Below are 26,518 nucleotides of genomic sequence, written 5' to 3'. Positions count from 1 at the left end.
AATTTATCAATTTATGCTCGCTTTAAGAGATTGCAAAATTAATGTAGTTTATGGTTTATAGAATTGTGTTATAGAGATCTACCATGCAATGTTTTTGTCTTAAGTTAAAGTGGGGTTCATAATAGACCCCACTTTATTGTGTGAAGGTTAAATAAGTATCATTTTCTATAATAAGGGTATCCGCACACCTGGAAAGTCATTAAAAATCCAATGATTTCGACCTTGATCGAAAATTGTCATGGAAAGTCATGATTTTCAGTGATAAATACTAAAAAATATCGTGGAAACTCCCAGTTAATGATGAATTTGGGGCATTGGAGCCCTTAATCCTGTCTGGCAATTTGAAAATCCCATATTACCATTTGTATCGACATGATTTAAAAATAGCACATCGTGGTCTGCATTCGCACATTTCAAAAATCCTTCATTACGATCTGCATTTGTGTGGTTTAAAAATCAAACATTGTGATTCGTATTTGAATTTTATCAGATTAAAAAATTTTATCTTTGTAAATGTTCTTAAGAGGCATTATTAAATATTTTTAAAATATTCGAATAAATGTGCGAATTTATAATCACAGATCACGATTTAAAAATTACAAATTGCAATCCGTATTTGCGCGATTTAAAAATCACACATCGTGATCCTCATTCGTACGATTGAAAAATCTTTCATCACGATCCGCATTTGTGTGATTTAAAAACATCACACATTGTGATCCATATTTGAATTTTATCAGATTAAAAAAATTCCATCCTTGTAAATGTTCTTAACGGACATTATTAAATATTTTTAAAATATTCTAGTTTGTATGTTAGTTACTTTCAACTGCTGGGGTTTTTATTTACTGTTTATTTAATAGTTCAGTTCTTTTTTATTGCTTTCTGTTTAAATTGGTTTATTAAAAAAAAATATGCAACGCATTGCTCAGAGAAAACAAGAATATCTTTAAGGAAAAAAGTTGCCTCATTACGATCTTCTTTTGACTATATTGAATAGTAACCTGCGTAAGTCATGGATTTAAAAACTCTAGATTTAACAGATACATTGTATAATATCAACAATATAAAGTTAAATTTACTCTAATGAAAAATTGTCTCAATTAAATTGTTTTAGGGGAAATATTGATTCATTAGAACATTTCTATCGTCATATAATATAAAAATATCACGGCTCATATTTTACTCTTTCACATAGTTCAGAATGATACTAAATTCATCAACAGCCAAGACGTTGCCCACGACAGGCTCATGTTCCATGGGTTGGAAATTGCTGATTCCCCTATTTCTGTTATATTTAGTTATGAAATATCACTAGATATTTCATAAATTGCCTAACAAACTTAAAACAATCAAAAAATTGTTTTTTTACTTGCCCTTTTGAACTGTGCTGATGTTTAAAAATTTTGATATGGAGCATTATCTTATTTTCTATCTATATAATATGGGAAAAGTAAGTGTAATTTTGCCTTAATTTTATACTGCTCTTAAAATCCATTGTGAAATCAGGATCTCAAGATACCATCTCCACCTGTGATAAAAATAGCCAACATCAACTGCAGCTGTGTGCTCAAAATATGGATAGGTATAATTTTTAACATGCTTTGAATTTTCCAATCAATTTTCAATTATAAGTATAAAATATTTTTAAATTAAATGGAATAGATAAATAGACATGGTACCCACTAAACTTCAGAAAAAAATTCCTAGACTTTTCCAGGTATTTCAATGAAATGTATTTCATGATCCGGTATATTTCATTGAAAATCCATACCATATTTTATCTATACCATTTGATGTTTCATTAGAAAACTTTGAATTTTTATTTTATTTGTAATGTTAAATTGATTTTATGAGCAAAAACATAATATAATGAGAATGGGAACATGGAAAAGTTTCATTTGAAAAAGTGAATTTTATAAAATAATTGTATTTAAGTATTAGAATTATTTCCAGGTATGATATAGGAATTTCTCAGGGGTTTTGTTAAAAATTGCAACTTTCCCTGCTTTTTAAAGTTAAAATAAAATTCCCCTGACAATTTCAGGTTTTCCCTGTTCTCACTGGCTTGTGGGAGCCCCGAGTATAGTTGATATAGTATAGGGAATAGTTGAGTTGATTATAATCAAAGGTCAGTTTAGAAGAAATTTGGGTTCGTTAACGGACCCTTCACAAAATATCTTTTCATAAAAACGGACCCTTCACAAAATATTTTAACTTTAAAACGGACCCTTCACAAAATGATTTTTCTTTTAATTGGACCCTTCACAAATTTGTTTATCTTCATTATTGTTTTGTTAATCGAATAAANTTCAATGAAAATCCATACCATAAAATTAGAAAACTTTGAATTTTTTTATTAGTAATGTTAAATAGATTTTATGAGCAAAAACATAATATAATGAGAATGGAAACATGGAAAAGTGAATTTTATAAAATAATTGTAATTAAATATTAGAATTATTTCCAGGTATGATATAAGAATTTCCCAAGTTTTTTGTTAAAAATTACAACTTTCCCTTCTTTTTAAAGTTAAAATAAAATTCCCCTGACAGTTTCAGTATTTCCCTGTTCTCACTGACTTGTGGGAGTGGTATAGTATAGTTGAGTTGATTGTAATATTTTAAGCACTAATTAAAAAGTAAATGCGTTGAGACAAATGTTTCCATTAAACTATACTTAATTTACTAAATTAGATCTGCAATATTAAATTTGGGTATCTTTAGTCTAAATGATTATATTCAGATATAGTAATTAAAAAAAATTATGATTACATTTTAACTGATTTAAATCATTGTAATGATTTTCCTGATCTTTGAAAGGTTTTTATAGTCCTGTTTTTACGTTATAAGAAATAAAATTGTATTTTTAAAAAAAAATATTATGTATTTTTAAAGAAGATTGTTAATTTTGTTAAAATAAATTATGTATCCAAAGTCTTTACTATCCAACAAAAATATATACAAGTTCTAAAATTTACATAGACCAATTTGTATGCAATATAAAGAAAATCCTTTATTTTCTATATTTTCAGAACATATTGTGCTCTTGAATGATTGATATTTTATTATCATAATTTTGTTTAAAAAAATTAAAGAAAGAATAATAAATTTAAACGAAGGTGTCAAAAAGAGAGGAATTTTAAGATTAAATTTTTTCACTATCAGATTTATGTATTATTATCGTCTGTCAAATATTCCTATCTTGTTATAATCAGCTCATTATTCTTTACAGACTTTTGACAGTTCTCACCAGACATAAAATAGAATTATCCAAACTAGTACCTTACCTTGTTGCTGATTATTTAGACAGTATTCAAGATATTACTCTAGATTCTAGCATAAAGGTAAAACAATTTTTATTTTTGCACATTCGTTATTAAATTACTATTTGTTTTTATCCATAACAATTTCAAACAATGGTTAAAAAAATGTTAATAGAAATATCAGAATATGAATCAAGATAATTTATGCAGACATATATATATTTTTTTTTAATTTTGTTTCAGGTTCATTTAATATCTGGTATTAATAGAGTACTTGATTTATGTACAGAAGACTCTCTGAAAATGTTATCTGTCAATTTAAATCACAGCTGCCGTGACATGTTTTCTAATATTGTTAAAAATCATAGCCAACATAAATATCACGGAACTGTATAGGCATTTATTGATGTATGATTTTAAATGTAAATTAAAGTATTTTATACAATGTTTTTATTTATTGTTACTGAAATAATTGAAGAGTTTTGTAGAGTATAGAATATTACTTTATTCTATAGGTTTTTATTGCAAAAAGATGCTTTATCAGCTTTTAATGTTTTGATATAGTCTAAAACTGATTTTCTCAATCTCTAAAATATCACTTTTGCTTTTTTTATTGTTACTTTTTCAAATGTTTTTCTAAGACTGATTTTCTGAATCTCTACAATATTACTTGAAATGAGCTACGATGGCTCTGGGATAGAGTGTTCGCCTTCCAATGAGCTGAACTGGGTTCGAATCACAGTGATAACTGGTTGATGCAAATTCCGCATCCAGCTTGCACCGACCACAGTGTTGCCGGGAAATAGTGAAATATCCTCAGTGGTAGACGGATCATGAGTTAGAGTCCCCTTGCCGTCAGGATAACCGTGGGAGGTCTTCCTGTCCATGTAACGCAAGGCTGGTTGGTTCCATCAAAAAGTCTTCTAAGGCAAATGTGTCCCAATACTTGATCAAAGAGTTACCTTGTTTTCTGGATTGAGTGAAAAATTACAAGGCTACAGAGTTGAACATTAGTAGTCGTAAACCCAAATTTTGGTCGACTGTTCAACAGCGTTTATAAGATAAAATAAAATGTTATTTCTCAATATAGAATTGTTACATGGCTGCCAACTTTCTACATTTTGGGGGGAAATTTCTGCTAGTGATAGCTAAGAATATGTTATGATTCTTTGTTTTGTAAATTTGATTCAAAAGTTCACATAAAATGCCATTTTGTTCCAGTTCTCTCATGATAATTTTGAAATATGGTAAAATTATCTAAACTTCTGAAAGCATTTGCTTTTAATTGTCTACTACTTTATGTAATATTTTGCAAAAAGCGTTGTAGTTGGCAGCCCTGCTTGTTCTTGCAACAATTTTCCAACAACCAGTTATTTTTTCCTTTAAAAGATATATTTTTAATGCAGAAAATTAAGTTATCTATTACTTATCAGTTACAAATAACTAATGATTATTAGATTGTCCAATTATTTTACAGAACTGAATCTAAAGAGAAAGGTTAAGAAAACTAAAAAGTTTCATAAGATTATCCAATGATATTAATTACAACATCTTTGAAGAATAGTTATTTTTCTTTTCTTTCTAATTAATGTATTTATATTTCCAAGCAATGAAATAATCAATCTTTAAACAGTAAAATATAACTAGACAGGGAAAATAAATTTTTCTTTTGATTTTGGAACCTTTTTCTTACTTAGATGGGGATATTTAATATTTTAAGATTTAAATCCATCCTCCATACCAGCATCCAGGAAAAACTAAAAATCTAAAAGTGAAATTTATAAAAAGACATAGAATCATTATTTTATGTAAAATCATTATGTTAAAAAAAAATTGAAAAGTAAGCAATGAGTTTTCTTTATATTTCCTTTCAAAAACATTACTAACAGTTAGTTTTTAATTTTCTCCGCACATTGATACACTCACTTAAATGTTTCTGACAAATCAGTATGTTTCAGTGACTGCTAGTGTACTGTACATCAATTTAGCTGCTCACGTGTTTCTTTAAAAATCGACAAAATAGGCCAGTCTGGCTAAAGATATATAGTGCTTAATTTTAAAATAGGTTATGCTATCAGGCTAAATATATGAGCTCCCAATCTTTACAAATCAAGAAAATAGGCCCGTATGGTGCAGAACTACATTTATGCAGTCCAATTACTGTTGTGCTAGTAATAAAGTAGAAGTATTCAAAAAAATTCTTCCTAAAGGTCCTCATGCTTGACAAAGAAGTTATTCTTAATCCAGAATTTTGTTCAAAATTTGAAGGTTGTAGAGTTGTATAACAAGAATAATCGAAAATCAATAAAACAAAGACAACACTAAAAGATCACTTGATGAGGCCTGAATAAATGTTAAACACAACTGATGAAATATAATGATTTAATGTATTACAATACCTGATGTTTATAAACATCTCTACTTACAAAAATATTAAGGACTCATTCAAAGTTATTTATAAAGTAAAATACAAATATACATAATATATGTACAAATAAGAAGTAATTTTTTAATTTAACTAATTATATTTTACAAATGTAATATGTCATCTTTAATGACTTGGCAGTATAAGATGCTAGTTTGTTCTCAATTATAAATTACAAACTAATGTAGACTGGAAAATATTTACATGTTTAATTGACTAGAAAGCTTAAAATTAAAAAGTTGTAAATTATAATGAATAAGAATTAAAAAGTTTCCAAAATTGTGATTTAAACATATCTTTCAGTTTAAAAATTTAATTGTTAAAATATTTCATGTTCACTTAATTAAGGTATAAAAAACTTCATCGGATGGTGCCACAGAATGAGAAATTTTATTAATTTGAAGGGAAAAAAATTTCAATAAGTACTGGGAATTTTATTCAAACAAGCGAAGTCAGAAGAAAAAAAATACTTATTTTGGTTAGAGGCTTTTTAAGTCTAAAAATTTATTTATTCCAAAACTGATACAAATTTATGTCATTTAATAGATATCAACTAAAAAAATTTTTCATTTCATTAATAATAAATCTTATGAATTATTAAAGATAATTTTATACTAAGTTGAATTCAAACATTCAATATAAAATATTGCTAACAGAAATAGTTATCTTTAATATTAAGTATTTCATTATAGACATTAATAACAATATATGTTTTTCACAATGCTAAGTTAACTTTGATCAATCTTTAAAAAAAAAGAATTATAGTTAATATTTTTTGTTACCACCCTGAACTGCCTCAAAAAAATTAAGTAAAGATATGGAAACAAAAAGGTTAATTATTTTGATAGCTTATTAAATGCATATTTCAGAAGCTCATAAATTTCACAATTAGAATTGATAGTAAATTATCAATTACTAAGTTGCAAATTTTAAAGGGAAAAAAATGAATGAATCAAATGTGTCATGAATAAATCAAGATATCAAAAATAGTAATTATTATAATAAAACTCAACTATAACACAAATTAAGTAAATATCTGGTAAAGAAAAGGCAATTATTTAGACAGCTTGCATTTTAAATGCATGATTCAGAAGTTCATAAAATTTTACACATAGAATCAATTGGCCATTTTAGGCGCCGTAAAAAACTATTGAAAGTCCATATCTGATACTGAAAGCAATCAAACTGCAAAGTACCTGAAATATACAAAGAAAAATATTAATAATTTGTAAATTAAACTACAAATGTAGTCTAACTCTGAGAATGAAATATATAATATTATAAGTTAAATATTTGGAAATATAGCTGCCACTCACTTGAAATGAAAGCAAATAAGTAGTTAAAGTCTTTTCATGAGTTGGACCAGCAATCTTTAGCATGAAATTAATTATAGTAAAATTTGAAGTTTCACAATACAATTCGTTGTCTTTAAATTCTTCTTTATAACACACAAGCTTAAATGTTCTTGCTACCCACATACAAAAGCAGCCCAACGTGGATAGGGAGGACTTTTTAAATATAACAGTACTAGGTTCCATCACATTTCTATCTTTATTGAACCTATGTTTAAAAAATACACATATAAATTATTTATTTGCATCTAAAATTTAGGTAGTAAAGCTTACATACCACGAGGGGGGGGGGGAACATAAAATAATGGTTCACAACATACATTTTTAAAAAATTTCAAATGGAGACCTATTTAGAATGGAAAACTTTTATTTATTTAGCATCCGTTTTACAATCTACACTTGATTAACTGTAGTGATTGAGAAATGACTTACAAATTTCGATGAAAATAATCTTCATAAGAAAATATAAAATTATTATCTAACAGGAAATATATAATAGGTTGGTTACATTAATAATTAATAGGTTACATTAATAATTTAATAAATATATTATTCCATTGTTATTTAAATTTGTACAAGTAGTACAATCAGGGTGGTCACAAAAAAATTCTCTGATTTTTTCGATACTGATTTAATTGAATGTCCCAGATTTTTGTAACCCTATGCATAAATTTTTCAATCATGCTTTATTCGTTAACATAAAGCATTAATAGAACGTTATAATTACTAGTAGAGTTGGAAAATATTTTTTCAAAGAAACACTATTATAAGACCAATTTTTTAAAAAAGAAAAAAAAAACATGGAGTCAGTGATTCTGCTAGACTTTGCATGCTATGATACCTTAGGACCCAGGACTTCCGAATTTCAAGACCCTTTTCTACTCAATGTGGGTCTTTATTTAAAATAATGCAATTCTCTATTTTAAAGATATACATTAAAAATAAGTATTTTATGATTAGGAAAAAATGAAATTATTAATCGTTTTGTAATAAATTCAACAAAGAATGAAACCAAAATTTCTACTTTAATCTGCCTTAAAATTATTTTCCTTTTATTACAGGAAGAAAAGTTTAGCTTAATTTTGCCCACATAAATCTGCTGGCGGGCTATTTTTTCCCCTCTATCTTTCTTAATAAAGAATTCCATGTTTCGGGAATGTGTTATAGCCTTTTTCTCACATCCTCTGTAAAATTTTCTGCATATTTAACGTCCGAAGACACACGAGTGGCATCACTGGGATTTTTAGGTACTTCAATTCTATTTTCCCTTACTTTTTGGGTATTTTAAATAAATTAATCAATATTTCCCTGATTTTCCCCGATAGATGACATTTCACTGTTTTGTGGCCACCCTGACAATACAAATTCAGTATTTTTTTAAGCATTTTTTTTTTTTTTTTGGCTCATGCGTGATCCTATTTACATTGCCGAAAAAGTAAAGGTGATTATAAACATCGATTGAATGTAGAGTTCATTCGCATAAGAGCTGATAGCAGCTAAAGTATGTCAAATACTAACAACTTTACACATGCAATCAATGTAACGAAATCAAATGGCTTTCTAAACAGGTCTGACACAAAATTTGGTGTAAGGAGAAAGACATTGATATCACTCATACATTTAAGTTGTTCAAACATATATCAATCTATAATCTATTCAGCGAGAATTGGTAGAGAATGTAAACAAAAAGATTTGCAGTTTATAGCCAACTTTACCCACTTCTAAAGGTTCTTTGCTGAGTCAGCGATTCTTTTCTTACAGACTATAATGGTCAGATTAGCTTTGTTTATCAGAGTCTTGGTGTCAATAATGCTAAGTATCAGGTAGATTTGTATACTTTTGCAATCAGTTTTTGCTGAGCAGAATATAGTAAAAACTTTTCATTTAAAATAATTGTAAACTCCGAAAAGAAAGCAAAACCATTAGGAGGAAAAATTTAACTAATTTCTAGGAGAAACATTACAATATGTTTAAATATAACAGTGAAATAAACTAATAAAATAAATATTTAAATGTAACAGTTAAAAAGATAAATTTCCTGAGAAATTATCCAGACATGCTTGCATATAGAAGGGTTAGGCTACTGACTATGTCAACCGTCATCTATGAAAAAGTACCTCCAGCAAGAAATGAATTAACAAGTCATTTATATTAGTGAATCGGAATTGAATAATTATAGTGGTAGTTAGGCTACTTTACTCCCCCACCAGAATTTTATCTGTGATAGACCACACTAGTTGATTCATTGATGTTTTGCAAGAGGCCGGAAGAGATGTATTCAAATCACCAATCTTTGAGGGCTGATTCCGAGAACTGTATTCAGATCAAAGTTATGGGTGTGAATACTCGTGTTGCTATTAGCAGTCAAGTGTGTATAGGCTGCGGTTGTGTGAGATTGAGACCGCCACAGCGTAAGAATGATACTGTCGGAGTTACAAGTAAACTGGGTTTTATCCATCAAAATAGGCGTGTTCGTATCGTCGTGGGCGTTTCTGTCAAGGTATACGTGTTTAGATCACGTTCAAAAGTCATCAATGTGAGGCAAAGCCACCGACGATGTCAAACCTCATCTATGAAGATGTACCCCCAGATAAAATCGAGTTAACATGTCCAATATACTAGTAAATTGTAATTGAATAATTGTAGTTGTAGTTATGCTACAACAGCATAAACTTACTTGGGAAGCCTATGACGAGGACAAGGTACAAAGTGAAACAATTGTGGGCATGAAAATAGAAAGTTTATGATTTGAGGTGTAAAAAATAGCAACATAGTTTTGCTAAAATGTCCCAATATTCCAACCACAGCAAACGTCATCCCAGCAAAGTAGCAATAAGTGTCGCCCACAAAAACAGAGGCAGGGTACCTACAATATTAAAACAAAATTACCAAACAATTATACTAAAATTTAAGATTGGGAATAAAGCCAAAAGAACATTGAAGCAGCCAGTATTGTATTTGATACAGGACTGGAAAAAGAAATAGATATTAACAATAAAATTAATAATTTTTTTCAAGATTATCTCCGACCTATATATGCAACATTTACTTTTGAGAACCAGCTTAATGAATACCAGTTGATCTCTTTTAGTAATTTTTTTTTTAAAAAATGCCTTGATTAAAAGTTTAGGTTCAGTAAGATAAAAAGCTTTAAATTTTCTTAAATTTATAACAGCATTACAAAACATTATTTTCACAGTAACAAAAAAATACATAAAATTTACATTAATTATAAAAAAATGATTAGTACATCCAATATAAAAAATGATTAGTAATGTACCACAACCAAACCTTCAAATAAACATAAAAATATTAGTACATAAAGGGTCATTCAAATTACATATAAGCACCTAGGAAGGTGCTTATGTGTTACCAGCAATGCTTACGCAAGACATGAAAATTACAATATTTTCAAAAAAAATTCTTGAATGTAAAATAAATTTAAATATTAAGCTCATATCTTATCCAGGGTGCGTAGCCAAATTATTCAACAAAAAATAAGCACCTTTTAAGCTAATTCAAGCACTCAGAAAATATTTTTAAGCACTTTAAAAAAATATCATAATTAGGCAGGGTTGGAAAGTTTTTGACAATTGACGGTTTTATCTTGTTTAACTGCCATGTCAAAAAAAAAATATATATATATACCTTTTGGCATTGTTTTTGACAATTGTAGAAAATCATGACATTTTGAATCATGTGAAACAAATGGCGTTTTCATCCGCAACGGACTGAGAATGAATTGCTAGTTATTAAAAACCACAGCAACGGTATTCCCACCTTATTACAGTGCTGTGGTTAGTGCATATTGTCGACCCCAGAGCTACGCCGATGGGAGAAAGATCGACCAAGCCGGACAAAGAGGAGACACCAGACCAGGAGGAACACACTGGTCCTCCAGGGTGGGGGTTGACTACTCTATCTTGTAAACAATCCCAGTTCAGGTATCCCAAAGATGATACCATGGGTATCAATACATGAAGAAATCTCGCGTCTAATCGAGCTAGATAGAAAGGACTTGTTGGAACGACTCTGGTTCATACTAGGCTGTCATGCTGATGGAAGAATTATTAAAAATTATAATTTTTCTTAGTTAAAATTTCTTTTTATTATTATTTTGGTACTGATAGGTTTACTTTTAACAATGAAAAATATACATTTCATATTGTTTGTAGAATTTGAGATCCTGAAATCATATAAAACTTATGCATTACATTAGCTAAGACAAGGTTAAAAGAAATTGGCTCGATTGGTTTCCAAAAATTAAAAATTTTAAAATATGATTTCTAAAATTCATAATTTTTAATTGCCAACTCATATCAAAATCTTCAACAATAAAATATAATGTTTTAAAATTAAAAAAGCAAACACAAATTTACTTTTAAAATAAATCCTACTAAAATCAGATTATTATATATAAATTATAAAAAAATTTTATCATAGACACAAACACAACTAACTCACCAATTAAAACGAAGAAGCGCTAAAGACACGCCCAAAAATGGAATCATAAAATAGAGTGAAAAAATATGAGCAGGTCCACAGTCACCTACAAAAAACATAATTTTCTTTATTAAAAATAATTAAGTAGATTAATACTTTTCTTATATAATAATAGCAAAGTATCATACCAGATAGCTCAATAAAGTTATAAACTATAATTGAACTGCAAAGCACAAATGATTGACCAACTTCTATACCATTGATTCCAGCATATATATTTATTGCATTTGTGCAAAACACTGCAAGCATCCCCATATACACATAATACAATGGACCTGAAATATTAGATTCAAAGACAAGAATAAACATATTAATAGATATTAAAAGTTATTGAAGTAATGTAAGTTTAATGATGTATATAATGTTAAATGTTTAGTATAATTTTGCATGACCTCTATAAAATTAGAGTGTAATTATTATCTTATTATGCAAAAAGTTTTGTTGTAACAAAATCAAAACATTTAGAGATACATTCATTTAAAAAAAATTACAGATATTTTTATTTTATTATCATATGAATTCATTTAAGTGACTACATAGGTTACTATAATAAAAAAATTATTTTATTCAATAAATATTTTCTACTAACGCTTAATATTTGAATCTATACAAACTTAATTTCATAAAAGAACAACATTTTTACAATAATTTCATTGCTTATCTAACATTTTTTGTCAGATATACAAACTTTGTTTTTTGATAAAACGTACACAGAATTCGAAGATTCATAAGTTTATATAAATAGGAAGAAAAAAATCTGTTTCTCATTTAAGAAGGAATTATTTTAAAATAATTTAGAAATTGAAATTAAAGAAAAGAATTAATTAAAGAATTGAATTAATTAAAGAAAATGAAAAGGCTGTTATAGATTATATGAGGTTTGTTATAGTTAAAAAAAAAGTAAAATCTGTCACTTGCAAGTCACACACTGGCTCAAATCAACACATTGGATCAATCGCATAGCAAAAATGGAAGTGGTTAGAAATTGTTAATTTAAAGAAATATTATATTGGTAGAAACGTTTTTTTTTTCCTCTTCGAGTCAGTAAACCTGCAAGCACAGCTGATTGTAAGCAATGTGACAAGCAAGATTTTAAGCTTATTACTAAAGCATATTTATTTTAACTTAAAAAGCTTTTTATCTCACCAATTTTTGAATAAAATTAACTTAATATAGCTAAATAGCTTAGTTTTAAGATTAAAGTAGATTTAAATTACAAAATTACTGTATAGAATTTGTGTAATTTGCATAGAATTATTACTGTATAGAATTAGATCAAAATCTTTTCCCTCTTGCTCCTTTTCCAACTTGTTTAGCAAATTTCAATAGTTTGCAAAATAAATAAATAAATATTAAAATTTATTTCTTTAACTATAGTAGAACAATATTTAACTTTAAATCAAACACTGCATTTAATCCTAATGGAACATAAAAAAATAGAAACTATGAAATTAACATTTATTCATTATTAGTTAATATTTTTCCTTAAAAAAATTTCTGTAAACCATAAGTCCGATAGAGCTCTTGAACAATTCAGGAGTTAAAAAACATAATAACCAACTCTCTTCTGTTCAAAGTATTAATTTTTAAAAAATGAACACAATATTTTTGTTATATATAATTTTATAATATCATACCAGGTATCCCAAAAAGTACCAACAATTAAAAAAAAAACAATTAACGAAAAATGGAAAGAAATAGAAATGTACAATTTGCTATATCTCATTAGGAAATAAGAGAATTTATTTTCACGAAATATTAAAATTTATAAGTTCTTCAACAGTTGATGCTGTTAATTGGAAAATTATAAAACAATGTCCTGTGGTATCTACCAGGCCATTTAAACAGAAATATTTGCACAGGAGACAGCTAAATTTGTCTTCAGACTGTACCGAATTGATGATTCAAATTGTGGTTAATGTGAAAACACTTTTTAATAGTTTTTTATTATTAGTACAAATTTAGTAACTAAATTTAAAATGGCTTGGTTTTAGTAACTAAATTTAAAACTTTGGTTCCTTAAGCAAAACACAGCAACCCACACATTTCTATCTCGTTTTATTTTTCTTTCATTGAATTTTAAATTGTGTATAATTTTTAATTTGGTATAATATATCATATAAAATAAAGCATATGAAAGTTTTTACCAAGCCAAACATCATTTCCAAAAATGAATCTAACAGGCTTAGGAATAATAACAGTAGTCCCATTATAAGTAACATAGTACACCATTAGGAGTGGCAATGATGCAACAGTAGGAAATAAAAGTTTAATCCTCCATCTTAAATCAAGAACGTCATCTGCGAAGCCCAAAGCGAGCATGAAGCAAATGGAAAGCAATGCAGCAACAAACTGTACAAACTAAAATAAAAATATATCAGTTTACAACACAGAATTAAGTTTTTTTTTTTCAAACTTAAATCTAAGAATTCTTTTACTTATTTTAATTTTAAAAACATTAACATAGAAATAAGTAAAATAACAATTCTTGTAAAATAGTTTAATGTAATTAGACTTGAATATTTATTTTAAAAAAATACCTTCTTTTTTTTGGTCATTTTTTTATCCCATTTGCAATTTAGCTTAAAATCAACAAAAAGTGTAAAACAAAGAAATAACATTAGTTGATGCATGCAAATGCAAAAACTGATTCCTTACCAGGTAAAACTTTGGTACTTCCAACACACACGCCTCACCCCAACAAATTTTATTCAAAGGAGTTTTTGTAGCTAAACTATCGAGTTTTAATTTATTGGTTTTACTAGCTTCTTGATATGATGCTACATCAAAGTTGACAACATTTTCAAAAATTGAAAGAGGTGCATTCGACCCAATTTTCGGTTAAGCTAGACTAAAAGATGTTCAGTTTTTTTAATTTAAGAAAATAATAAAATTTTATAAATTTTGAAAACTATGTTTTCTTAGCAAACTAAAACAGAGAAAATAATTGTGTTTTTGTCAGACTTTAAATATTAAACACAGAAGGCATGTTAAATACTGATAGAAATTTATAGCGATACGTCCCACTTTTTTTTAAAATCGATTTCACCTTGTTTCGAGTGGAACAAAAATAAATTATCTTCATTTGAAAAAAGATAATATTTGGACTTTCTTTTCAATTTTAATTTCACAACAATTAAAATTTCTATTAACACCAAACACAGAACTCAAGTTGAGATTGGAGCACTTTAGTTATAAATTTGAAAAAAGGTTGAAATTTTTAATGACAATAAATCTCCTTTGCCATAGTAAGAATTTTGGGTTATTTTTCAAAGTAAAAATACACAATCTGTTAAAAAAACAAAGAAACTATATTATGCATTATATCAAATAAAGAAATTTTAAAAGTTAATTGTATCCAAAAAAAAACATATTTGATATTTTTCAGTTAATCAAATTCCACCAAATATTTTTTCAGGAAATGTTCCAGAACTACTTTCAAAAGTACCCAAAACAGAAAGACAGTTACCCAAAATAAAACTGTTCATTCACAAAAAAAAGCATACAAAGAAACGAAATTAAAATTTAAAATAAAGAGCACAGTTTAGTCTTGAATAGGGTAAAAAATTTGCCCCTACTGCTGTAACTGGGGTAAAATATGCCTTTTTAAAGTTTCAGTTCAGTAACAAAACTTCAATAAAACCTTTTAGTTCCTGTTGATTTGTGGTGCAATGGTTAAGCTATCTGCATTCTGACTGAGAGAACAGGTGTTTAAATCCTAGTTGTATTAACATTTGATTTACACTTCTAGATTTCTGATCTAACAAAATTTGTAACTATTTAGGATATTTTATTCCATACAGAAATTATTATTTCTAATTTAAATTTATTTAATTACAAATTTTTAACTTTTCAAAAAATTTTTCCACCATGATCCTTTATTTAAGCTGTTGTTAAGCTATTAATTTGTTTCAAAATAGATGTACACTTTCTTTGTACGATACAAAATCATATATATCTATAATAAATTATAGTGGTTGGAAGTATTTTAATTTTGGTGTAAGTATAAAGCATTTGGCGAATTTTTGCTTGCACATGGCTAACTGAAAAGTACAGCTTTTTTTAATGTAAAACAAGTAATACAAGAAAATTATATTGAGTACTAGCATAAAAAAATAGTTAGCATGTATTTTTATTTCAACATTATAACATTTATTTCCACCATGATCTTTCATTTATGCTGTTGTTAAGCTATTAATTTGTTTCAAAATAGATGTACACTTTCTTAGTACGATATAAAACCATATATATCTATAATAAATTATAATGGTTGGAAGTATTTTAATTTTGGTGTAAGTATAAAGCATTTGGCGAATTTTTGCTTGCACATGGCTAACTGAAAAGTACAGCTTTTTTTAATATAAAACAAGTAATACAAGAAAATTACATTGAGTACTAGCATAAAAAAATAGTTAGCATGTATTTTTATTTCAACGTTATAACATTTATTTTATTATAATGTTATGTATTAGTAAATAAATTCAAATTTAAAAAAAGTTGTACAAAGAGTAATAGTATTAATAAATTTATTTATTTAAACATTTATTCATATTTACTTGATGATGTGGAAATTCATTTGCTGTATTAGTGGTCCAGTATTGTATAAAAGGAACAGGAATGAAAAGAAACATAACTATAAGAAAAATTGGTCCACAAACAAACCCCATAGCTTCCGGTCTGAAAAATAATGAGATAAATTAGAATAATCAATTTTCATAGAAAAAATTGTATATTATAAAACTTAAATAATTTCAAAATTATTCCTTCTGAAACTCTAAGGGGAAAGTTTCGCATTCTGATCTGTGGCAGAATAATCGCCAAATCTTGGCAACTTTCGTACAACAGCCCACGAAAAAAAAAAAAAAACAGGAAGTGACCTAACTCCGGAATATTTCAGTATCATTATCTGCCACACGAACTACAATCACCAAGGCGCCAAATAGATTTTAAACATGAAATTTTTTTAAAAAATCATGTAGAGGTTGGCTAAGAGTTATACCCTTTCTGTGATGTTTTGTTTAGTTTCTGCTGTTCCCCTGAAGTTGCGAAGATTTAGCATATATTCTACCCTAGATCAGGATATGGAAATCTCCCCCTAACTTCAAGGATATAACTCGTAGCCACCTCTGGGAAAACATCTACATGTTTATGTTTTTTTAAACATTTTTTCGTTTAAAACCAATTAGGCACCTTGGCGATTGGGGGATCTTTCCATATCCTGATCTGCAGCGCCAACTACAATCGCCAAGGTGCCAAATAGATTTTAAATTTGAAATTTTTTTTAAAAAAAATTGTAGATGTTTGCCCGGGAGCGACTACGAGTTTGAGCCGGGAGCCACTGCCCGAAAGTTTGCAAGACTTAGCGATTATTCTGCCATAGATCAGGATACGGAAATATCCACGGCGATTGTAGTTGGTGTAGCAGATCAGGAAATATACCAATTATTCTTTCTGAAGGTCAAAAATAATTACTTAATAATTTTCTGTCCTTCTGTATTCGCATGTTTTTTACTTCCCCCTCATTTTTATAAGAAGAAAAAATTCACAGTATTAATTACTGTATAAAAGGAACTAAAACAAATCGGCGTATAAATAATTTCGGCTCATTGAATAAAATATTTAGAAAGTCTGGCTAACAAGATATAATGAAATAATATGCCATTAACTTACATTTTCTCATGACTTCCCTTGCCCATATCGCAACCACTCAGATTAGCTTTAAGGAACGTATATTTAAACTTTGGGATAGCATGTAATGTTATAAAATATCCTAGACAAGATAGGATAATGTTTGTGAGTAAAACAAAAATCGAATTCATTTTAATGCCTATTAAAATAAGTTACACTCGAGAATTTTATTCTTTAAAGAGGTACAATAAAACATAAATAGCATTAAATTTATATATAATATTCACAATTCCGTGAAAACAAAAACTAACACGAAAAACTGATTCATCGTATTTTGATTGAATGATTAGCTTCTGACGCTTCAGGCTGTCTGTTTCTGCCAAGCTTAAACTCGCTCTCTTAAAATTTCCAGATTACTAGCCACCGCACTAAATTGCTAAGAACTAATTACTTTAAGGAGCTGTCACACTGTATATACTTACCCCAGGGAGTATCTAAAAAAGTTTCCTCATTGTCTTTTAATTTTCAAAATTAAAAATAAATTCTCTCTCAAATGGGGAAAAATATATTTTATCCCAATTAATAAGAGACAAAAATTAATTATGTTTTTTCTCATACTTTGACTTCAAATACTTTAACTTCAGATTTTTAAATACTCTCCACGTAGGTTGAGGGTTTGACTTTGGTATTTTAGGAAGCATTTTTTTTTTATAGTAAGAAACACATGTTTTACTGTTATTATTATTCCGATTCAATGAATATTTTTCTTGATATTTGACTTATGGCACATCCTAAATCTCAAAACACTATGAAAGACAATTGTATGAAATTTGGAACATAGAAATTTTGAATATAATGCTGTTATTTATCGATAGGAAATTAAGAATTATTGCATAAAATTTGTTCTACAAATTTTATAAAAAAAAATAGTAAAACGAAAAAGGCATACTAAAGGCATGTCCCAGGCCCTTCTAAAAATCAATTTCTCAATTTTTCGAAACACTGACGAACTTAAAGTTGGAAATTGAATTTGACAAAATTTCTGTGCACAAAACAATCTTTAATTTTTATTCAAAGTCTATAAGCAATACAAAACCATCTATTAACAAATCGATTAACAATTCAATTCACAGTAAAAGCCGGTGTGTTAATAAAAGCTTGATAAAGGTGATCCCTTCTGTAGCAATGACTGGAGGTCGAATCACATCGAGAACCGTAACGACAACAATGCATCCCATCGGGACAGCACGAAGCAGATTGGTAAGGACAGCATGAGTATCCTCCACTTCGTGTTGGACAGCAAGTAGATCCGTCCTGGCAGTAAGAACGACGTCCTGGACAGTAAACAATGTCGACTGTGTTGGCAACTTCCATCACTTCCGCCTTAATGTTGTCTGCTGGAGGATCCTTAATTAACAATGGTTGTACTAGACCGTTTTTGGCATCGCATCGGCCTTCTTCAAGGTTGCAGATCGTATCATGTGGACAATAATGAAGTCCGTCCGAACAGCAGACAGCGTTGGGTTGTGGACAGCAACCGTATTTTCCAGCGACCGACGTTTCACAGCAAGTTTCAGCTGAAAACACAAATGAAGCAAACTTGAATTTTCATAGCAAGTATACGTAGTAAGCTTTTTACAACTAGATTAAGCACACTGTAAATAAATAACAGTCTATTCTTAGATTTCTGCGAATTTTTAGCAAACTTTTAGTATTTATTTTTACTTTCTTCTCGAAAATAATCAGGCCATTTCTCTTAACAGTTTATGGGAAAATTTTGGTGAAAGTTTACAAATAGGTACCCATTTTATTTCGGCGCAAGGATCGTAACAAATCTGTGTTATTTATTTTACTTTTTTTTTACAACTCTTTTGAAAACAACTAAAACACTTTAATGAATTACTACTTTTCGTTTAGCCAAGCGCAAGAGATTCAACTATTTTTTTTTATTTTATTGAATTTTTTTATTGAATATTTCTTATTTTATTGATTATTTTCTATTTAACATAATTTTTTTTGTTTCATTTAATTTTTATTATTTATTTAAAAAATTAATAAAATCAAAAAATTAAAAAAAAAAAAAAGAAAGATAGTGGAGGTGTACATTTTTTGGCTACTTTTCGGTAAAGTCCGGCTAACCGAAAAGTACCAAAACATTTAGCATTGATGTTAATTTAGGAAACAATGTCGCAGTTATGTTTTCAAACATCAGAAACACAACGCAGGTTTGAGCAGAATTTAACACAATTTGTCACCAATTTAATAGGAACCCTATTCTACACTCTAACCAAAATGTCATGCATTTAGGAAATTTTGAAAAACATTATGCTTATTTTCATTGAAAATTTATGTGCGTGACGTTTTTTGTGCGTAAATGATAATTTCGTAGCATAATGACCCAAGGTCACTGATTGAAGAGTGCAAGACACTGGAAACTCTTCACGTAATGAAGGAATGAAAAAATATTGTAGTATCATCACTGGGATTCGATTCCCCAAACAACTGGACATGAGATTGACCGATCAGCCCTCTCAGCTAGAGTATGTACCCAACTGCAAAGAACAAAACGGCTTTATAAGGGAGCCTAGTTTCATAGATAGAATTCTGATTATTTAACCGTATAAGGAAAAAAACCAATAAACGTTTTTTCTCACAAATAATTTTAATATAATTAATTTCTATTGTTATTTGACTGTTTTGGTTGAATATGGTAAAATAATATTAAATAAATTGCTATTTACCCATTTCTAGCAAAAAATTTCTAACAGTGAATAAGGTCAATCCCATATATGTTTTTAAAGTTTTTTTTTCTTTTCACCCACAGTATATATAGAATGAAAGATTAGAAAAAGAATGTTGTAAAATAATAATGTAAGGCTCTATACCTCAAAAAATAGTATTAGTCCACTACTGAAATAAGGTCTTAGTTTTATTATACATTATTTACAGATAATATGACTATTTAAGTATAAATTAATTGAATATCAAATGATTAAAGTAATTCATTTTCCTGATAAGAGATATGCATAACTAGATACTCACAATATTAATTCATTTATTCACGTAATTTATTCAAAAATTTGTTCGTTCATATGAAATGAATCTTTTGATGGATAAATGTAATTCAAAGAGTAATACAGACTTTCATTTTTATGGAGTAATTAGATTCACTTTCGATCAGTTTTAAAAAAAAAATTATGCAAATACGTTTACATTTAAATAGGCTCAAACTGTATAGACTGAAATAAAAAGTACACTATAAGTTATGTTGATAATACATTGCCAACTAAATGATGATAATAATGCGTACATACTTTCAGAACAAGTATCTGTTGGACAACCTCCTTGTACTGAGTATATAACAGCACAAGTAATAAGAACGACGCCAATATTCATTTTTCTGTCTGAAATAAATAAAGTTTGCATTTACAAACACTTAACTATATGCAACTATTACAGTACACTAAATGTGAAAAAGCAGTATTTAAATTTTTTTTTCTCGGAAACTATTCGAGCTATTTTCAAATTTCGAATTTTATTATAAATTATTGTCATTGTTAAAGTTGATAATCTTTAAATCTTGCAATGTGATAGTCTTTCATTGATTATTAAAATAAATATCGGAAAAAATATGTGTTTATTAGACATTATTTTCAGCGAGAAATCATACTAGGTACGCTATATTCTCAAAAAATTTTTTTAATTTAAGCAATTGGTTCCAAAGAGAGGGTATACACACAAACATCATTAAGGTCTTAAAACTTCCGATCATCTGCTTGACCATAAGCTGTCTGGACCACATTTTCGAAATTGCGACTACCATTCAAATGTTGGGGGTCAAAAATTAAAATCTGTCAAAAACAAAAAGGGCTTATTAAGAAAAATACTTCATTTGGACCTAGATGGTTGAAACTGATTCTTGGTGAGCAGAATTACGATCATTAGATCAAAAGTTATTCATGACGAAGTGTTTTTTTTATTAATTTACCGAATGTATTAGCTTTTATGAAAATGCAAAGTCTGCGAAACCTATCTTTACAGTTTTGTGAAGCAAGGAAATCTAAAATTTAGCTTCCGTTTTACTACCATGTAGCATTAACACATAGAATTTTTTTTTTTTTTTTTGCGCACTTTTAACGTGATCTTTTAAAATACTGTAGTTACTGACATCAAAAAATAAAATAATAAATACATAAATTNAAAATAATAATTACGTTGAAAGAATTTCAACTGAAGTGGTTCTTAAATTGTTTCCGTACCACTTCAGCCAAAACCATTGATTTACATGAGCTTTAGGTAAGAGTGAAATTTTTTTCACAGTTGACGTACAACAACGTACAAAATTTCATTGAAATGGAATTTCTTTGCTGTTGACTTATTATAAAAACTTTGCATAGAAATGGATTTTTTCGTTGTCAGCTAATAGAAACTATGCATATGAATAAAATTTTCTGTTGATTTATAGAAACTTTGCATAGAAAAGGAATTTTGTACTTTTAACTTAGATGAAATTTTCAAAGTAATGAATTTCCTTTAAACTGTTGGCTTATAGAAACGTTACATGAAAATTGAATTTTTTTCATGGTTATGTTATAGGAACTTTACATCGAAATGGAATTTCTTCGCTGTTAACTTATAGAAAGTTTACATAGAAATTAAATTTCTTAAGGTGGAGCTCACAGGAAAATAGTGAAATTTTTAAACTGCTGTCTTATAGGAACCTGACGAAGGGAGGGTTAAAATTTTTTTATTAAAATGTCGTAAATTGAAATTTTATTGAAGACGAAAATAATGTTTTATCGAAATTCTATTCCTATATGCTCAGGGACAACAAATCAACACTTCCGAAATAGAAAAACTTTATATTGTAGTATATTAATAATGTTTGAGTAACATTATTCTCATAAATAGCTTTCATACTTACCAGTAAGCGATGTCTTTTTGAGCACTTTTATTTTTCAAACACACGTCTGATATCACCAAATAAATGAATTTTTTATTTTTTAGAAATGTTTTTTGAGTAACATGTTTAACTGAAGGTCAGAATGTGTCGAATCCTTTTGTTTAGAACGCCGCGATGCACGCCATTGTAACACGCAAGAGTGTTATTGAAACCTTGCAAGTTCAACTTCATTTTTCCCACGGCGCGTGTCTCTTTTTAACTGGTCTTGCCTTTAATTCGTTAAAATTGTTTAAGAGTCAGAAAATGTTTATTCCATTTAATTCTTAAAATATGGCTAGAGAAATGGATTTATATTATTAAAAAAAATGATTTGATTCATCTTTAGCAAGATTTTTTTTGCCATGTTAGTTTGAATTTTATTTTTGTTAATTTGCTTCATTTTGAAATAGGTATGCCACTTCTTCAAACAAATCAAGTTTATTTATTTCACAGCTTCATCATAAAAATTTGGATAAAAATTGCATCCGTGTTAAAGAATTTCGAATTATTCTAACTGACAAAATATTATATTTTATTCATAATTTTTTTGGTTTTGTGAGAATTTAGTTTTATTGATTTGCTTCGCTGCAGAAAAAAAAACTGTTCTCAAAACTGCATGTTATTTTGATTATCTCTTTTAAAATATTCTTCTTTTTCTCTACATTTAATTTATCAGAACAATTTTTGCAGAAATTTATTCTATTTAAAATATTATATAATGTCAGGAACTAAAAACATAATTTTAATGTAACCAATTTGCTTGCACCGTTTATGTTCTAAATTAAGTAATTATTTCAAACTTAACTAGTATTGTGTATATTGTTTCATATATTCGAGCTTAGCTGTTATTTCCATGAATAAATACTTTCTTATGTTTCACCTGTACGATTCAAGCGAATTGCTTGTTTGAATATACATCGAAATTGTAATGTACGGTGAATAAAAAAAAAATAAATAAAAAAAAATGACGTGGAAATTTTTTATCCAACTATTCTACTTAGAGATTTTAAACAAAATGCAGAAGTTTAAAATTAACTAATTGCATAAAATGCAAGCAAAAGAATTAAATATAAAAATTTAAAATAAAAGTCTAAAACAATTTATCAAATTTGGAGAATGGAAAATATTTGATAATTGCATGTTAAATTATTAATGTTCACCTTCATTTTTTAAGCTAAGCGAGTAAAAGTTTCTAAGTATGAATTAACGATTATTGATAGATGCAGGAAAGGACTAATTTTTTCCAATTTGTAAAGAAATCGAAGTATTTTTGATTCAACCAAATAATATAGCCACTTCAGGAATCGAGAGCCCTAATTTCTGAAGTTCTGAAAAATTATTAAAAGGGGGAAGTAACCTCTTACGTCCCTCTCTTTTGTAGCAAAAAATTAATAATTGCACCAGCTTAAGAACAGACTGTAAAATTATTTTTTCGTTCGAAACATTTGTTAGACATTATATCTCGGATAATCATAAAATTATCATCAAAGCATAGCATGCATAACTATGAATTAAAGTGAAACATGAAGTATAACACTTCCAATGATACATAAAGTATAACACATTTTTTGAGCATACTTTCAATGCGCAAGTTATTTATGACTCTACTGAATGATATAATGAGGATATAGCAATGTAGTGAATAAAGTAAATAATGATCATATTGATAGTAATTACAATGAATGGTGGTGATATATAGGTAGATGGTAATGATTAATGATGACCGATTAACACTCAACTGAAGGATATATTGAGGATACTATGATATTGAAAGGGTTTAGCGATATAATGAATAAAATAAATATTGATGATAGAAATAGTTATATAGTGATAGGGAATGATGATACAGATTAATAATGAAAAGTAGTGATACAGGTAGATAATAATGAATAACAATAATGGTTTATGACTCAATTGTATGATATAGGGAGAGTATTATAGTGATATAGTGAGGATATAGCAATATAGTGAATAAAGTAAACAATGATGATATAGATAGATAATAATGAATAGAGATGATAGAATGATATTATGATATATAATTCAACATACTTACTTTTTAAAAATGGCAAAAACAAAAATTTTAAAAATTAAATGAGTTTTTTTTGAATAATAAGTATAACTTTTTTTTAGTTAACTAAGTATATATTTTCTACTTCAAAGAAATTCCAAATTATTATCCTACACAATGTATTACAACGGTGCAAGCAAAGTCTTTTATTCTTCAGTTAGGTAAGTCAGTTTGGTAAGGTAAAAAATGAAATTTCGTTATCAGTCAATATAGTAGAGATAAAACACTTTCTTACTCCATTAAAAGTGATTAATTTCAAATATTTGCGAAAATGAAATCTAACTGAAACTTTTGAAAACATGTTTTCATTATTCGAGAATATTTTTATCTTTTCTGCCACGTGTGGGACAGTTGTTCTATATAATTTAAACTATTCATTTCTTACACACTTTTTATAAAAGAAGGGAAAAGAACAAATAGTAACTTGAACAATAGTGTGACTGATTAACAGGCCTAAATGAAGCTTCATGGTTTACAGTTTATTCTGGAAAAAAAAAAAAAAATTGTTTCCACTGCTCATCCTGAGTCTATCAGAACAGCAATGTTTAACACGCTGAAGTCATTCAGCAGAAACAAATTTCTTAACCCTTTGATGCGGGTGGGACACCGGTGTCCCTTTTATATATTTTTTCTGACGCTTTAGTTACAAGCAAAAAAACATAAATTTGATAATTTTTAATTATAAAAAACAATCTAATAGTAGTCAAACAAAATCTGTTAGATTATCGGAATTATATTTGTACTCAAATATAAAATTGAAATAAAGTGGTTTGAAAAAACATTTTCAAGAATTTATTAACAATTAATTTTATAAATTAACGAAATTTTAATGATGAATAACTCTCTGATCTAAATATTAGATCAAAGCTAAATAACTGCATATAAGTGCAAACTTTAAGAATTATTGTTTTGAAGTGAGCCGTGTTGGAAGATTTTTACCTAAACTTCTAAAAGCTACTTTAAATTCAATTCATTTGAAATCTTAACTGTTAAATGTTATAATCTTAATATCCGAAAAAAATATATCCTTTTTTATATAATTATGCTATGTTCTCACTTTTATATATGTCCTTTTACTCGTTATTAGCGTTGAAAAGAATGTGAACAATTGTGTGGTTTAACTATCAATCTGGTTTTTAACATTGTATAAGTCTTAGCAAGAAAATGAATTTTTCGTTACTAAATAACCTTGTGCTGTTGAAAATGATAAGGTTTTATCTTATTAATACAATATTAGTTTTCGTCTAATGTCCTTCATACAAATTACCATTTTATTACCAATAAGTTTGCATTTATCGCACTTTTTTAATTCATCTTATCATTTTACTCTAGCTTGGTGACTTAGCTTATTAATTATAACCAATATATACTCTCCTTAAAAATTATTCTAAACATGAGCTGGCAGACGTTGTTCTCTCGACAAAAACTTTTTTTAAAGTATTAATTTTTTATTTTTTAAATTTTAACTATACAATTACATATTTTCAGGATTAATTATAAATTAAGAGTCGTAGTCTGATGAATTTTGTTAGAAATAATCACTTAGCAATTTTTAGAAGTTAAATCTTCTTAAATAATTTGATATTATTAACAAATTTTGATTACATTCAGCTAAATTTGATAGTAACCATTATCCTATGTTCGTTACTAAAATTTAGTCTGACTGAGCATCTTTGATTTCAGAGACTACTAGTTATTCGGAAAAACAAAGGAATCATTTACGTTGGATGGCACGTTAAATTTCGACCCATTCCAACACTAAGAATTTTGTTCTAATAGCATTCGAAACGAAATAAGAGAAAATTTATTTTTGCTATTCGCGTTAATGGGTATTTTGATGTTGGGCTGAGCTATGCTTTCACAAATTTGTTTCAGATATTATCTTATAGAGAAAAAAAAGATCTGACATTCGCTTATTTCCAGAGTATCCTTGTATCCAGAGTATCAGAGTATTATACGTTTGTATCATTAAGCATTATGCTATAAATTCATTTTAACGAGACAGAACCACAACTATCGAATGAGTGCTTGATCATTGAGTGTAATGCTTGTATAGAATATGTTCAAATATTACTGATAATAATTTCATTGAAGCAGCTTTGCTTTTGCCATTATCCAATGAAGGATATTAGGATATCCTGAGAATTAAGAAAGTTACTGATTCAGTTTTTGTATATCGGCCTCTGATTTATTCTATACAGTTGTTATTCCATTGATGTATGAACATACACAAGCTGAAAATGAAGCAAATAAGCCGAATAATAATTTTCGTTGAAACGAAAATTAGAAAGAACTGCTTTAAACGTTGAAAATTAGTTATTAGGGAAACGTA

At 27.9% G+C, this 26,518-nt stretch overlaps 3 protein-coding genes across 4 annotated transcripts in view; 1 reads left to right on the top strand and 2 right to left on the bottom strand.

Moving 5' to 3' along the window:
* The window catches only part of LOC107454583 (unhealthy ribosome biogenesis protein 2 homolog), a 37,486-nt gene extending 33,772 nt beyond the window's left edge, over positions 1 to 3,714 (top strand). For both annotated transcript variants that reach the window (XM_016071823.3, XM_071180571.1), the window contains exons 26-28: positions 1,483 to 1,585; positions 3,235 to 3,346; positions 3,509 to 3,714. In XM_016071823.3, the coding sequence (XP_015927309.2) occupies positions 1,483 to 1,585; positions 3,235 to 3,346; positions 3,509 to 3,661 (368 nt within the window). In that variant the 3' untranslated portion in view covers positions 3,662 to 3,714. The remainder of the gene's footprint in view (positions 1 to 1,482; positions 1,586 to 3,234; positions 3,347 to 3,508) is intronic.
* A 1,916-nt stretch (positions 3,715 to 5,630) lies between these two features.
* Positions 5,631 to 17,570, bottom strand: LOC107454585 (Alg7 dolichyl-phosphate N-acetylglucosaminephosphotransferase). Its single transcript, XM_016071827.3, has 8 exons — positions 17,216 to 17,570; positions 16,102 to 16,222; positions 13,693 to 13,906; positions 11,674 to 11,820; positions 11,507 to 11,591; positions 9,720 to 9,908; positions 7,007 to 7,250; positions 5,631 to 6,886 (listed from the first exon to the last, which is right to left on the bottom strand). Exons 1-8 carry the CDS (start codon positions 17,362 to 17,364, stop codon positions 6,821 to 6,823), a joined length of 1,215 nt encoding a protein of 404 aa, XP_015927313.2. The 5' UTR covers positions 17,365 to 17,570; the 3' UTR covers positions 5,631 to 6,820.
* Positions 17,571 to 18,212: 642 nt separating this feature from the next.
* LOC107445130 (progranulin) lies at positions 18,213 to 24,214 on the bottom strand (the record flags this gene model as incomplete). Its single annotated transcript, XM_043040141.2, is given in 3 exon segments — positions 18,213 to 18,750; positions 20,488 to 20,577; positions 24,172 to 24,214. Coding segments are annotated over 2 exon segments (537 nt in total). The 3' UTR covers positions 18,213 to 18,295.
* Between the last annotated feature and the right edge of the window lie 2,304 nt (positions 24,215 to 26,518).

The sequence above is a fragment of the Parasteatoda tepidariorum genome, chromosome 5, assembly GCF_043381705.1.
Source record: "Parasteatoda tepidariorum isolate YZ-2023 chromosome 5, CAS_Ptep_4.0, whole genome shotgun sequence".
Lineage (NCBI taxonomy): Eukaryota > Metazoa > Arthropoda > Arachnida > Araneae > Theridiidae > Parasteatoda > Parasteatoda tepidariorum.
The sequence above is the reverse complement of the archived record's forward strand: the minus strand, read 5'-3'. Positions and strand labels throughout refer to the sequence as shown.

Excerpts from the sequence above, each read along its gene's own strand:
- LOC107454585 (XM_016071827.3), bottom strand. The coding sequence starts at position 17,364 with ATGAATTCGATTTTTGTTTTACTCACAAACATTATCCTATCTTGTCTA. Across the intron at positions 13,907-16,101 it reads ATGAATTTCCACATCATCAA|TTTGTACAGTTTGTTGCTGC; the intron begins GTAAATATGAAT and ends TTTTTATTTTAG. Across the intron at positions 6,887-7,006 it reads CTTATTTGCTTTCATTTCAA|GTACTTTGCAGTTTGATTGC; the intron begins GTGAGTGGCAGC and ends TGTATATTTCAG.